The 16,417-nt window shown below is 38.7% G+C and overlaps 2 protein-coding genes across 2 annotated transcripts in view; both read right to left on the reverse strand.

Annotated features, from left to right (window-relative positions):
- LOC131859552 (uncharacterized) overlaps positions 1 to 16,417 on the reverse strand; it is a 247,870-nt gene that overhangs the window by 115,344 nt on the left and 116,109 nt on the right. The gene's annotated exons all lie outside the window — the stretch shown is intronic.
- On the reverse strand, positions 4,257 to 5,552 carry LOC131859551 (uncharacterized). The gene is made up of 4 exons (XM_059213459.1): positions 5,097 to 5,552; positions 4,745 to 4,977; positions 4,492 to 4,644; positions 4,257 to 4,395 (listed from the first exon to the last, which is right to left on the reverse strand). The coding sequence occupies exons 1-4, from the start codon at positions 5,510 to 5,512 to the stop codon at positions 4,388 to 4,390; spliced, it is 810 nt and encodes a 269-aa protein (XP_059069442.1). The 5' UTR covers positions 5,513 to 5,552; the 3' UTR covers positions 4,257 to 4,387.

Here is a 16,417-nt window from a genome sequence, read left to right on the forward strand (position 1 = left end):
TATTCTGTGTCTAAAGACACGACTATGACTATATCATCCTATGTTTTAAAAATCTTCATGCTGCTACAAGATGTAGAACTTGAAGTATTCAGGTTTCGTGAAGACATCTCGGACCGGAATGGGAATTTGCATCCTTAATGTTCTTTGTGTCCTTGGCCAACGAACTTCAATCTTATCTTCTTGCTTGGGGTAGTACTAGCTTTTCAGGAGGGAAGTTCTTTGCACGGCTGAAGTAAGAAGCCTATCTCTGTCTTGTTGTTTTTCTTTCTTTGCATCATCCTCCAATCTTGGAATCTGTTTGCAAAATAAGGCCCATGCCTTAATCCAATGATTTGGTAGGTCGTGTGTGCAAACAGGACTGACAAGGGAAGGGATAAATTGATGCAAAAATGGGATCACAAGTGAATTTCGGGTTCTAGAAACTGCGTTACATGTGTGGAAAAACAAGAGCATTGACTTCCAAATATGGAGAACAAGCATGCAACTTCATATGTGTAATGCGTAACTACAAGTTTGCACTTGTAATTGGACCTTTAAGACTCATTTTCAAGTGTTTTGAGTGCATTTTGGACCAATTTCAGGTTCTGGAAGGCTGACTGCAAGTGAAGACACAACTGCAATCGGGTTTTAAAATTCCAACTGCAAGTAGACTTCAAATGGGAAAAATGATACCAACCAGTAATGGCAAACTTTATGTGACCATGGATAGATATGGACAGGGACATTCTCATCTTGGCAACTTGTAAAATGGGAAAAACTCTCAACATTGTAATTTTTGTAAAAAGAAGGTTAACTCTTTTTACCAAAGGGAAGGACAACATAACCAAAGCTACTTGTAATCGGGTTTTGAAATCCCGAATACAAGTAAAAATGAAAAGGGGGAAAATCTTGCACATTCACAAATTGTTTTGCAAATAACTTATCAATTTAGAGAAGATCTTGAAGAAACCCGAAATCTGAGCAAGAGCAAATGCCCTAGATGAAAGCAAATGGACTTGAAAGAAACTGAAATGCTCTTTAAATATGTTAGGAAGCCACCACATTATGATTGCAACCAGCAAACCAAATTGGTTTTGTCTTCAAATCTTCCCACTAAAAACGGATTGGAGGAAGAAAGATGCTTGATCTCAAACTCATCAATGGGGGACGTGTTGCAAATGTGGCAAGAAGGAGATTCATGCCCCAAAAACGTGGCAACACCTAGCAAAGACGTCTTCCAAAAACGTCTATAAAAACGCCTTCTATAATGCAAAACGTGTTTGCCCAATCCGTTTTTCATAAAAAACGTGGCAACAAACATTAATCTCCAACGATTTTGCATGCATATTGGACGGATTTAGTGGAGAAATGCCATAAGAAACGGATTTGGAAGAACAAATGTGCAAATCGGGTTCTTCATTTGCAACTACAAGCAAAATGTCCCCTCCAAAAGATGCATTCGGGTTTCTAGAAACCCTTTACAAGTTTTAAATTACATCATTTTTTCCTTCATTTGGGCAAATTCAGGTTTTAAAGGAAGAAGAGCACAAAAATAAAGAGCAAAACAACTTGTAATAGGGAAATAAAATTCCCATTACAAGTTCTAAAAACAAAACATAAAGGAACAAAAAGACTTGTAATAGGGAAATAAAATCCCCTTTACAAGTTAAAAATGACTTAAAGGACATAAAACATGTAATACGGAAATAAAATCCCTATTACATCTAAAAATCACTTAAGTAGGAACTTTTAAAAGAAATTACATGTTCTCATTAAACTTGTAATTTTAAATTCACTTGTAATTTGTCCAAAAAGTTCCTACAATGACTTAAAAGACAAAAAGCAAGGGGGAAATAAAAAGTCAATTACAAGTGACAAGTTTTAAATAAAGTGCACTTGTAATTGTTTTAAAATTTCCCTACATCACAAAAACAAGAGAAAAATAAAACTTGTAATCAAAGGAAAATTTCCCACCTGCACTCAAGAAGAAAAAACCCGAAATTGAAGAAAAAACATAGCAAACAAACTCGAAACATGATGAAATTTGAAACGTGAATCGAGGATGGATCAAAGATCAGTCCAGTTCAACAAGGAGCAATTTTTTTGCCTCGAGAAGTGTGCCTTAAGAGTAAAATCTTCAACTTGCAGTGACTGCTCTGAAACCCGAAATTGCACAAAAAGCTAGGGAAATGATGACCAAAACTCACCAAAACTTGGACAATGATGGCAAAGACACCCCCCAATGATTTGACAATAACAAATGTGAGTTTTGCACCTCGTAAAACATGCTTTGGAGACTAAAATGACGCATTTTAAGAATTATTTCATAAAGTATATTTTTGGTAGGAGCAGATGGCTCGACAAATTACATAGGGTGGACTTCAAAGATGAATTCAGAGACTTCATCACCCTACTTCATCGAGTGGTTGGTGCACCCAAAGCTTCATATTTCGAAGACTGGATGTTCTACTTCATAGAGACTGTCACTCATGGCAAGGATGCAATCAATTGGGCGAGGCTCATTAGCAACATTATTGATCTACAACTAAGAAGGCTGATGCGCACTAGAACATTCTATATGAGCTCCTACGTCATATACTCTCTTGCAAGAAATTACTAGTATCCAGGACTGATGCATATGGGTGTAGTTGGAAGAAGACCCAGAGAGATAAAGGTGCATGAATGTTATACACAACTTCATCATCGACCTAAACAACACTATAGGAGAGTGAATGATGCATTCACTATGCATATCACGAGGATACTTCAACGAGGACTTTAGCAAAGACTCTCTCCAAAGGCACAAGCATTGGTAGAACAACATGGTGCATGGTTCATCCAATTCCCGAAGTTCACTTATATCAGAGTTCAAGGATGGCCTCCTCCCTACATGTTACCACGCTACCTGACAGACAAAGTGGTGTTACTGGAGGTGGTAAGACAGTTGGTGGCATATATCAAAGCATATAGGCATAAGCATGGAACCAACGTTTCTTTTCCTATTACGCTTGGAGACTCTATTGAAGTGTGCACTTCCTTTCAAGTAGCTAAGGATGCCGAGAAAGAGTTAGCACTCTACTCACTCAAGCCTTTTACTCCCAGAGATCGGTTCAATCCATATAATATTGTAAAAGGAATTTTGGGAAAGAAGTATGGACACCAATGGCAGTTGGAGGACTATTGGATGAACATTCAAGATGATGTGGAAGCGAAAAATGAAGATGTATTGCAAGCTACCTCTCGATTTCATTAGGAATTGTAAGTTGTTTCATGTTGATGATCAAGTTTAGGATAGTGGCAAATATCTTCAGTTGGCCTACGCCAAAGAAAACAAGGAAATCAACATCAAGTGGGTTGATATGGAGATCGTGGATTTGAAGGAGTTAATGAAACAAGTCTTGGAATACACTCACATATGGATAGACGTACAACACCAAAAATTGAAAGAGCAGATTATAACAATAAAACTAAAATTAAGCCTTACAATTTATTTTTACCTGGCATCATAGTTGTCCTACTTTCTTTGGCGATAGGACGAGAAAAGGTCTCCCCTTGTGCATTTGAGAACAATTGTAGCTCTCGCATAAGATCTGTCTGAGTACAACCAACAGGTGCCATCTTCTCCATGACTGAGTATAGCCCATCAAGGACCTCCGCATCAGCCCTGAAAGTAGGGCTAAAATGGAATGCCGGATTCAAATAATAGGCTGCTGCATGGATGGGCCTATGAAGCTGATGATGCCATCTCTTATCAATGATCTGCCAAATGGGACCATACTTGCTCTCATCTCCTGCATAGATAGATTTGATGCCCTCTTTTGCCCTATCCATGCCCTCATATATGTAGCCCATTGCGGGCTTTTCTCCATCCGCAACTCGCAACAAAACCACCAAGGGCTTAACAAACTGTAAAATTGAAAATATTGTGTAATTTAAAACATGAGCAAATAAGAGAATATGATGAATAAGTTATAAAACAAAAAGTTAAATAAAAATTGTAGAATGTATAAAAAAATTACCTTCACTATCTCATCACAAGGGCTCCAAAAGCCTCGCTCATCAAAAATGCAGTCTGCCATATCTTTCCCTGCTGGGGTGGCAGCATAGGATGAGGAAGACCACTCCTCACCAACAATCATACGTCTCAAGGCCATCTTACAACGAAGCATGGACTGCAATGTGATGAAGTTTGTGGCAAATCTTGTGATTCCTGGACGAGCTAACTCCTTATGCTCTGTGTATTGTCTCATAAGAGCCAACACCCATGAATGATTATATACAAATTTGCACACATTTCTTGCCTTTTCTACACATGTCTTGACCCATGGAAGTTTTCCAATATCCTCTAACATGAGGTCAATGCAATGGGCGGCACATGGAGTCCAAACTATAGATGGGCGCCTCTCCATCAATAGTCTGCCTGCAACAACATAATTTGTTGCATTGTAATTAATGAGGTTACAAAATAGAAATTAATTTGCAAACAAAATTAGTTTGTAATTAAAAGTTTACCTGCAGCAACATAATTTGGTGCATTGTCAGTCACCACCTGTACCACGTTCTCTTCACCCACCTCATTAATCACCTCCTCTATCTGCTCACATAGGTAGGTGGCATTCTTGCAATGGGCGGAGGCATCAATAGACTTGATGAAAACGGTGCCCCCTGAAATAAAAAAATAAAGCAAGATCAATGATCATTCAATAAATCATTAAATGAAAAATAAAAAATTAATGCCTAAATGAAACTAAAATTAATCAATCACCTGCGGAAGAAACAAGAAAATTAAGGAGAGTTCTATTTCTCCTGTCTGTCCAACCATCAGTCATGATGGTGCAACCTTTAGTGCTCCATATTTGGCGTTGATCACCCAATTCTTTCTTCACATCATTCACCAATTCAGTCAAAATGGGTCCCCTCAAATCAAACTCAGAAGGGGCTTTGAACCCCGCCCCACAAATGGTAAGGGCATCAACCATTTCTTGCCAATAAGGTGACCTGTCACAAATAATTTTAAATAGATAAGTATGTACTATGTATAATGAACTATATACAACAAAAATTAATACGAACAATCAAATTATAAAAATTAAAACAATCAAACATAAAACATTTACCTGGCTGTGAAGAATGGAATACTGCCATAGATCCAAAATCTGCCAACTGCCATTTTAGCAGCATCATGGACCTCCTTGTTCCAACCCATGCTCTCAAGTGACTGTTGGGACCCAGGAGTAGTGCGAGGTGCAAAAAAGGTATCCAACCTAGATTTACGAATCCTAGGTCCAATGCTAACACTCCCACTACCACTGCCAGTGCTAGGAACATGAGAAGGGGCAGAGGCACTGGCACTGGCACTTATAGAAGCAGAACCGGAAGCATGAGTAGTAGCAAAATGAGTGGGACGATATGAAGGTAAGGAAGAAGGCCCTCCAACACAACCTAATTGTGTCCCTGTTCCTAAAGGTGCATGTCTCCCAATGACTATGAGATCCTCTTTTTCTTTCCTTTTCCTTTCAATTTCTTCAACCATTACATAGCAATCACGTACGGCCTCAGTGACTGCTTTTGTGCATGGGTCGGCATCATGCTCACGCACACCAGCAATATGGTATTTCAATCTATATATGCCTCCATGGAATATTGTTTTGCAAAATATACACTTTGTTTGCCCTTTTCTTTGCCCTGGAAAATGCTCATGATATTTCCAAGCAGGGTCCTTTCTAATGGGAGGTCTCGAAGAGGACATTGTATGATTGTTTTGTGAAACTTGAGGCAAATAAGAATGTGAAGGTTGCTGCAATAAAACATTACAAATGCAAAAATAAATTAAGACATTCATTCTGTGTTGTGCATTCATAATTTCATTCTCATTGAACATTTTTTTCAAAAAAGCTAAAGTAGGGTTTGCAATTTTTTTTTTTTTAAATTGTAGGGTTTGTCAAACCCTACTTTAAAAAAAATAAAATTACAAACCCTGGGCCTACATAGTAACATAGAAAAGATTTTGGAATAAAATGTAAAACTTTCAAAAAAAAAAGAATAGAAAAATGAATTTTTGCATATAAGAAACAAAAAAATCTCAAAAAAACAATGTTACCTCTTAGAACTCTTGAAGAAAATTGAAGAAATTGATGAAATCTTCCTTGCTCGTTTTTCTTCAATGCACCCTTGTTATTCTTTTTATCTCACTTTACTCCTCCTATTTTTGCAAATGAATGAAATGAAAGTCACTTTTAGGTATAAAACAAAAATAACACAAAAAAAACAAGTCAAAAAAACCATTTAAAATTGTTTTTTTTTTAACTTTTCATTGACTTCGCCGCCGGCCGAGTCCCAGGCACGGGACTCGCCGAGTTTGGCGAGTTTGGGCCAAACTCGCCAAACTCGGCGAGTCTGGCGAGTCTGGCTCCTGGACTCGGCAGAGTCTGAGCCCGAGTCCCCAGGACTCGGCGAGGGTGACTCGCACTCGGACTCGCCGAGTCCAGGCGAGTCCAGGCGATATTCGTTTCTCTGCCCAAAACCCACGCCTAAGCTAGAAAAATTTAATTTGCATTATAAAATCTAAGACTCTGAATAAGGGGCTGCAAACTTACAACATATATCACCAATAGCATAGAAATGGTTCGAGCTAGTACCCAGAATGATAAGTCGCTCAGGCAGGGAGGTATGATCGAAACTTTGCTTTAGCCACAGGGGAACGACTAATCTGGAAAATTACAGTAGCAAACCAATTCTCCAAAACCACACATGCAATCCACCAGAACACCACGCAATCCACACAAACGAACCTCAACTAGGAGTGATGTCTCACTCGAAACTACAATGGATAATCCAGGAGGTTTTCACCCTCGAAGAAGTCTGGAATCATTCCGATAGAATAAAATTATAATTTCTTTTGAAGATGAAATGAGAGGCCAAGCACTTGTATAAATAAGTTTCCAAGACTGAAATTCAAATTCAAATGCCTCCAAATTCCCCCTCAAATATGCATTTTATTTCAAGTGGTGGAACCAAGTATGGCGCCCCCTTACTTAATCAAAAATCGCGCCTAGGAATGAGGACCAGGACTTTGGCATAAAATAAACTTTGTCGAATATAAAATAAAGTCTCCTTTCATTTTTGGCATCCCCTTTCAATTCACCAAATAATTCGCCTAGGCAGACTTAGGAAGAAAATCACATTATGCACAATTCCCAATATCATTAATTAGTAATAAAATAATTAAATATTAAACCTTAGGATAAGGAAATAATATTTAATTAAATAACTCATAACTCCCTTACTGATTATAACAAAAATCAAGGATGAAGCTGAGCAATGAAAACCACTAAACTGTGCTGGATCGGGACAATATCCAAGACTGCCAAAAATAGAAATGCCCAAACCGTCACTTACTAAAAGTAGTAAGTCATGAAATACTGCTCCGACAATCAGGATCTTTGCACCCGAAGAAAGAGCTTGGAAGGCTCGATAAAACTGCACCATCCCGGCAACCAAACCCTAAATTACTAAAAATAGTAAGTTCACATTTCACCAAAGAGTCAACTGCATGTTATGCCACAGTGGAGTTCATAAAAAACCTAAAAGGAAACCGCTAGCAAAACTAAAGAATTTCATCCTGACTAACCTTGACAAGCTCGAGCAGAACTCCACAAAGGATGGAAACCCTAATTCTCCTTTCCACATAGCCTATGGGTCTTCAGAATAGGCCAATGGACCACTGAATGCATCAACACTATGAAGGGGACATTACATACACCCTTTGTTTTTTTCAATTTTAAACAACACACAGCACCCGTTAAGGTTAGGAAAGATAATCACAATATTGTTGAAAGATAACCCTTCCACTTTCTGATCACTAAGAGCCCAATGTGGGAAGGTGAGAGCATACGATGAATAGGGGATCATTAGCTCTAAAAATCAATTGAAAATACAATGCTACGAGGCAAGCCAACCCCTTCTGCTTGTCCAGCGAGCAAGAACAACTTAAAGTAGAATCACTCAACCACTTTTCAGCGGGAGGACAGTCGTTACAATTCTGAAAATAAGATCACTCTACCACTTTTCAGCGGGAGGACAATTATTACAATCATGAAAATAGATCACTCAACCACTTATTCAACGGGAGAACTATGAAAACTTCTGAAAGTAACAAATAGGCGGCAAGGCCATCCTCTTCCACTTTTTCAGTGGGAATACAAAATGTAAAAATGCAACTAAATAAAGGTTGATCAGTACTACTAAATTCAGCATTACAATGAGAGCATTAGCTTGCAGATAACAATAGAAAAATGATATCCAGACACACCAAATGTTAGGAATCAATCCTCTAACAAATAAGAACTAACCAGCACAGGAAAAGTACTTAAACAAGTAAATAACCCAAGTCTAATATGAAAAACAACAATCTGAAAATACAGACCAACAATACTAGAATTCACCTAAATGCTCATAACTTTGTCCACGCAGCTCCGAATGACATGAAGTCAAATGCAAAGGGGCCCAGGAAACAAGGCGTCCACTCCCAAACCAACAGACCACTGCAACTCGGATCAAATCATCATTGCATGCTTTCCAATACACTCTCTAGCATGGTACGGCCTAGGAAGTAGGGCGATTTTCTCTAGAAAATCCAAATCAACTCCAAAATCCATGCAACTTAGCAAAATGAATCGAATAACATAGAGGAAGACATAGGAAAAATACCCAGAAGCGGTGACTGGACTCCCAGAGACTTATGAACGAATTTCACTTTCAGCTCTATGCAACCAGCAAACTCCAAAACTGAAAAACACACTCCAATATTCAGAAAACCACAAATATCTTCATCTTCGTTGAGCTCAATCTGCTCCTCTAGATGAGAAACAGTCACAAGGTTCAGCTAGGCACTATCTCTCAAGCACGAAACTGAAGGCACTAGGAGGTATACATCCCTCGAAGCAAGAGTCTGGAATAATTTCGACAACACTTTATTATGTTAGCAATGGATACCAAAAACAAGAACCCAGCACTCTTATTTATCTTTTTGAAGCTCCAAATTCAAATTCAACTCCCTCCAAATTGTCATGAAATGAGATGAAATTACATCCAATTTGGACGCCCAAGTAATAATATAATATTTGCCTTTATTTCAAATCATGTATTTCTCCAAAAGGGACACCAAAATCAACTATTGCTTGGGCACTTTAAAGGTTATAATCTTTAAATGAAAAAATCTCCAAAATGGATGCCCACCTTATGTCTTGAAAATGATACTTTAATAAAAATATCAATAAAGTGTGTTAGGCATCCAAAGAAATAACGTGAATTATATCATAAAATTAACTCATTACCTCCTAAGGCGTCCATCTAGCCTTAATAATAATTCACTTATAAAATATTTTCCTCAAGCATAAATCGCCCAAAATGAGCTCAAACTTGCCAAAATAGCTCCAAAAGTGCTGGAAGAAAAACTGACCTACTGAAAATAGACATCTAAACTGACCTGCTGAACCCCTACTAAAAATAGAACTCACTAAAAATAGCATACTGCTAAAAATCGTAAGTGTTTCCAACGTGATTTTAACCACATTCTGAGCAACCATCGCAACTTACTAAATATAGTAATTCTGGAAACATCTTCAGATTCATTTGCATGTCACACCATCGCAAAGCTCTCTGAAAACAAAAAAAAAACCAGAGAAATAAGCTATCCTCACCTCCACTTACTAAAAATAGTAAGTTTACCAAATTCCACTGCTTGTTATGCACGTACCATCATTGCAAAGCTTTCTAAAAACCTAGAAGGAATCCTGAACCAAAATTGTCAAACTCAAACATGCAAGCCACCAAAAATGCCGAAACATCCTCCTACAAAATAGGAAACCCTAATTCTGCCTCTGACTGACCAATGGGTCTCGGAATTCGCCAACAGTCCTATTGAAATGTCTAAAATCACTGAACTTGCGACTTCATTCGGCCAACGCAGAATAGAATAAACTCGCTGAGTATCCTATCCTCTCTTGAGATAAGGAAACCCTTAATGCTATTTTCTACGTTTGATCAAAGGGGACAACCTCAAGGTTTCGTTTGTCAGGTCTTGACTACGGGATTGCTCAGTGGTTTGATGTCTTTATGCTGGAAACACAAGGAGGACTTACGATGAGATAGGCGATTGATAGATGAGTTCCCTGGAATCTTTATGATCTTTCTTATCAAATGGTTTGAGTTGGGTTGATATTGTCTTCAAAAGGACTGTGGATTCTCTTGATAAAAAAGGGAAAAAAGGGAAGGATAGGGAGAGAGAGAGAGATACATAAAAATATAAATTTTAACTAAGAAAGCAGATTCAGTAAACAGACAGACACCTCCAAATAACTAGACTAAGCATCACCAGCTATTTAAGCACAATACTGTTGACGTGTCTGAAATCGCATTGCTGCAGACTCCATATGGCCAATGCAGAATAGAATAACCAGCTGAGTATCCTATCCTCTCTTGAGATAAGGAAGTCCCTAATGCTGTTTTTGGTTTGATCAAAGGGGACGACCTCAAGGTTTCAATTGTCAGGTCTTGATTGCGGGAATACTCAGTGGTTTGATGTTTTTTTTGCTGGAAACACAAGGGGACTTATGATTTGCAACAAACTGGTCTGCTGTGATTCTCGAATTACGCAATAAAGAGCAAAAGGAAAGGGTTAGGAGATCTAAAACTAACAACACAGGTATGTGGGTAGATGGATTCAACATAACCAATTCCTACTTGGCCAGAATAGCTCACAACCTTGCAGGAACGGTGCAATCTTCAAAGGGACTCGGAAGATTTTCAGACTGGAGACGCACGGCTAAGCACCCAATTCTGCAGCAGCTCAGACGGACACCTACAATTGAACTAAGCACAATTAAAGGCTTAGGTTAACCATACAAAAGGATACACAATAAATATATCCTCAATGGTATGAGCCTAAATCTATCAAATACCTGCACACCCAAAATAGAAAGATCTATCTAAAATGCTGAGAGAAACCATGCAAACAAGATGAAAACAAAACAATAAACACCAAATCTGTAACGTCCCCTTCTCATTGATGCTCTTTCAATGGTCCATTAGCCTATTCCTGAGACCCGTAGGCTAGGTGGAATAAGGAATCAGGGTCAAGCATTGATGAAACGAGGACTTACTATTTTTAGTAAGTCAGGGAATGACCATTCTGGTGCCACTGTCCTACTGAGCCCTCCTTGCTTTGCCTCTGGATGAGATGATCATATTTTTCTGAGCATTAATTCTTGACTTACTACTTTTAGTAAGTGGCTGTGTGGCACAATTCTATTTTTGGCAGTAGATAGGGTTCTGATTCTGCAACAGTTATGTGATCGTCCGGGCTCAGTTTCATCCTGGTTGTGATAATAATCAATACGGGAGACATTTGCGACATAATTAAATATTATTTCCTTATCCTAAGGTTAATATTTAATTAATCTATTTATTGGCTACTGGTTTATTAAATTTGGGATTAATGCCTATTTAATCCTAAGTTTGGCGAAATTCAGGTGTACTAGGGGATGAGAAATATTTTAGAAGGATATTATTTCACTTTTGCATCGCCATTATGTGCCTAAGTGTTTAACGTGGGTCCTCCCCCTTCTTGGGCGTGAGTTTTGACTTGGGAGAATGGGCGCTACACTTGCGTCCACATGTAAGTGGAATGAAAATCAAATGCAAGGCGTGGAATTTGGAGGGATGTCATTTGAATTTGAAGAATGAAGTTATAAATATGAGGATTGGGCTCCCATTTCCATTATCTTTGAAAATTGCATCGCTATGTTGCCGGTTTGGCTACTGAAAATCTAAGCTTCGAAGTTGGCTTCCTAGCTGAGTCTCAATTTCGTACTTGCAATATAGTACCTAGTTGTGCCCTTGTGTTCCCATTGCAGATTGGTTAATGAGTTGCAGAATTATGGAGTGATTGATGATGGATTTGACTATTTTTGGTTGTTGGTTGCGGGACTGCTGAAAGTGAAATTTGCTCATACCTCTCAACCACGCGACTCCATCCATCTGGGTACCAGCTCATTCTTCCTTCTATGCCATGGCGATACTTTGTGTGAGTTTCTAGCTATTTTGTTTGTGCATTGATTTTATTACACAAAATCGAAATTCCTAGTCTAGGCATGGGTTTTTTGTATTGTATTGGGATGCATGCAAAATAAAAATGGGCTTGTTTGGGTTGTGGCTTTGATTAGTTGTCATTGCATTGGATGTACGGTGGGATTGGATTGGTTTGAATCAATTCGGGTAAAAATTGAGTGAGTTATGAGTGTTTTGATATTTCCATGGGCTGCTGGAACTGTACTTTAAGCCTAAAGATCAGTGTAACAGAAAATTACAGTATTGTTGTTGAAATCTGCATTTAATCTTCTCATCTCATCTCTATATTGTAAGGTTGTTTCAGTAGTACTGATCATCCCATTCTATTTGCTTTCATTTGTAATCCCCACTGCATAAATGGAAGAGGCTGGCTTGTCGCCTTCTAAGTTTTGTAATTCAGTTTTTGTAATCAGTCCTCCCGCTGAATAAGTGGTCGAGTGATAAGTTCAATACTATGGTCCTCCCGCTGAAATATGTGGTAGACTGATTGTTTAATGTAATGTCCTCCCGCTGAAATACACGGTAGAGTGATTGAGCTTTAATTTCTTGTAATTTTCCTTGGTCGGTTCACCGCCAAGAGCTTAGTTTCTATCCTACTGGATAAGCAGAAGGGGCTGGCTTGCCGCCCATGCATTGTAATTTTCAGTTTGATTATGGATGCTAACGATCCCCGGAACACCGTATGCTCTCACCCTCCCAGTCTGGGCTCTCGGTGAACAAAAGGTGGAAGGGTTCCCTTTCAGTTGTTTTGTTTATTCCTCTAACCTTAACGGGTTATTGTTGTGGATGAATTGCTATTGGCCTGAAAAATCAAAAAAAAATTAGTGGGATATTACAAAATCAATGTCTATATATTGATTTCAGCTGCCTATTACAACAATTTCTGCAGCATCTCTATGCTACTATTAAGATCTAACCTATTCTAACTCTTAAATCTAACTATCCAACAATCTCTAACTATCTAACCATCTCACTATCTAACCCTTTACAAAAGAAAGGCCTCTGCCTTTTATAGATATTACAATTTTGAATTGAAGGCTAGGATGGATTGCATCCAAGGGTACTGATCTGCCTTCCAGAAGTTGGCTGCTTTAACCCATGCCGAATTAATTCTCAGTTATCCAACCAGCAACTATCTAAACTACCTACCACTATTTGCCTTTAATTCAGGTCTATCCAATCTTCTTGGTGGTTGGAAATAGTTATCCACAAAAATATCTTGTGCGGGACCCATAGGCAGTTTACAATAAAGCAGTTTCAGATTTTTTAGAAATTGAATTCCTGGAATTAAATCAAACTATGTGCTTTCTTGAGAATGCATAGACTTGGAGCATTCAAAGTGTTCTTTGGTCTTTGGTCCCGGTGGTGGACTTCATCTTTGTTCAGCGGCACGATTCCCAATGTTTGGTTGCTCTCGCACTCTTGCATCTTTTCTTTTCCAGTCTTCAGCGCCTGGCCTTGATTGCGATCCTTCTTTGATTTGCGTTTGAGGCCTTCTCCTAGTTCTTCGATGACATCGCGCGACCTGCGAATGATCAATTTCAATAAATCAATTTGAAAAATTAAATAATTTAATTTAACAAACATTAAATTTAATTACGACGTCTGGCTTGAGAAGCTCTTTGTAAGATGTATCTTGAAAATGCTTCTCCTTTCTCTTCGAATGTGAAATCTGATCCTTGGTCTTGATAGTGTTTGGGCGATTTACTTCTGCGTGATTTTACCTTAGGAGTCTTGGGCGTTTTGAACGGGTTTATGGCGTTTTGAAAACTTCTTATAGCGCGATTCTAGAGGTTTGAAGAGCTCCTGCAAATTTTAAAATCCTAACACTCATGCTTTTCTGGTGAATTTCGGAGAATGGAGGGGGGTTTTGCGAACTGGAGATATTTCGGAGCATTTAACACCTTTTGCAATTTTCAAAAACTTCGGACCCTAGGCCCATTGTCGCAAGTTTTTGCATCTTCAAACTTCGGAGCTTCAAGGTATTTTGCGATTTTGACAATTTCCAGAGCTTAACGCCTTGCCAAAAAACTTCAAACCTTTCATATGATTCTGCAAATTTTGGAGCATTAAGCATTTTTGCAAGTTAGAAAAGTTTTCGGACCTAAATGCCTTTCGTAAAAAACTTCAAACCTTTAAACGTGTTTGCAAATTCTTTTAAAAACTTCGGACCTTAACCACCTTTTCGAAAATTCAAGGTAAATTTCGGACCTTTAGCACCTTTTCGCAAATTTCGGAGTGTTTAGATGTTTTCAGCGAACTGGAGGCATTTTCGGACCTAAACCACATTTTTGCAAAATTAAACAACTTTGAATTTCGGCCCCAGGGTCCGAAATTGGGGAACTTAAGTGAATTTCGGGGCTCCAAGGGCTTTTTGCAACTTTTCAACATTTTTAAATTTTGGCCCCAGTGTCCGAAAATGAGCATTTTAAGTAAAATTCGGATCTAAAGGGTCTTTTGGCAACTTTCCAAGCATTTTCGGACCTAAAGCACCTTTTTGCAAATGTATACAACTTTGAATTTCGGCCCTAGGGTCCGAAATTGGATGCTTTAAGTGAAATTCGGACCTCTGGGGGCTTTTGGCAACTTTTCAACATTTTCCAGTTTTGGCTTCTGGGTCCGAAATTGGGCATTTTTAAGTGAAATTCAGACCTAAACCCACTTTTTGCAACATTTCACATTTTCAACTTTTTGCCCCAAGGTCCGAAATTGGGCATTTAAGTGAAATTCGGACCTAAATCCACTTTTTGCAATATTTCACATTTTCAACTTTTCGCCCCAAAGTCCGAAATTGGGCATTTTAAGTGAAATTCGGACCTAAACCCACTTTTTGCAATATTTCACATTTTCAACTTTTTGCCCCAAGGTCCGAAATTGGGCATTTTAGCGATTTTAAACGTTTTCCTCAAGAAGTGCGAGCTTGGGTACTTGGGCAAGTTTGTCAAGATCTAGTCGAAGGATCATTTAATGGAATATAACATTTAAGTATAAGCACTTATACTTTAAGTTATATTCCATATATACTTTCAGGATGTTTGAGAGTGGTTTCGGACCTCCAGGAGTTATATTGCAAATTCTAGTTTTTGGAGGATTCCTCAATTTTCCAGACTTAGTCAAATTTTAGGATCAGGACATTCCAGACTTAGCCAAATTTCAGGGCATTTGGAGATCAAGATGACATTCCAGACTCCATCACTCACCAACTTGATCTAACTCAGACCTTCATATCCCCTTCCTCTTCCGCAAAGACAGAGAGACACAAACCGGGAGGTCCCTGTCCAAGACAGGGATGGGTGTGCGATTCGCACAACAAATGGCGACTCGGCTAGGAAATGTTCCTGAACATTTCAAGGATTACTATCCGGATCAAACCCGAGAATCTCTGGCATATACCCCACAAAACAACCCAAATGACAGAAGACAGATTCAAAGTAAAAATGAGGTCGCAAACTAAATCAAGTCACCAACCTTGAGAAATCGATTGTGTGCAGTGAAGTTCATTCAAGCCTAAAGAAGGTTGAGATATCATTGTTTAGTTAATGCAAGTTATGTAGAGCGACTCTAACTCCAAAAGCAACCTGGATAGAGCCCCACTGCCAGCAAGCGTCTATAGCCCCAGCGGAGTTATCGCCTGTAAGCTCACAGAGATTGCTCTATTTCCGATAAATTTTCTTGTTCAAAATTGGCAGAGGTGTTTGCATTCCCAAAGCCAAGCAACTTGATATTTCTTTGCTTTTCAATTTCTTTTCTTTTGATTTTTCTCTTTTATTTTCACTTTTTCACCCTGGCTGGTAAGCAGTGAAGCCTACGTGGGATTGAGCATTACAGTGGTCGCTGAAGCAGAGCTTCAGAATTTTTTTTACTTGCAGTGACCTCCCTTTGATAAAACAACAGACTTAAGCGTTTTTAAGCGTTTAAAAGTGCAGTGATCACAACGTTGGTGACAAGACGCAGTAAGCAACTAAATTTTTAGACTGACTAAGCCTTAAACCAAAATGGACTGACTACGGGGGCAACCGTCAATTAGGTGCTCTACCAAAGTCGGCATCCAAGAAATGAGCTGGAAAAACATTTTTCGACTTCGTACACCAGAGCTGGGAAAAGCAAATAAACCCCTTCAAAAACTGACAAGGAGACAACCCCTTTCGAAAGGACACCTACACTACGGAAAGCAAACTAAACTAAAGCAGAAAACAGGAAATCTAAGCTAAAAGAACAGAAAACGAACAAAAACCTAAACTAACTATGTACAAGAAGAGACCGATTCTACAAAAGGCGAACTATATGTATGCGTTCCTGATCCATGATG

The sequence above is a fragment of the Cryptomeria japonica genome, chromosome 10 (assembly GCF_030272615.1).
Source record: "Cryptomeria japonica chromosome 10, Sugi_1.0, whole genome shotgun sequence".
Taxonomy (NCBI): Eukaryota; Viridiplantae; Streptophyta; class Pinopsida; order Cupressales; family Cupressaceae; genus Cryptomeria; species Cryptomeria japonica.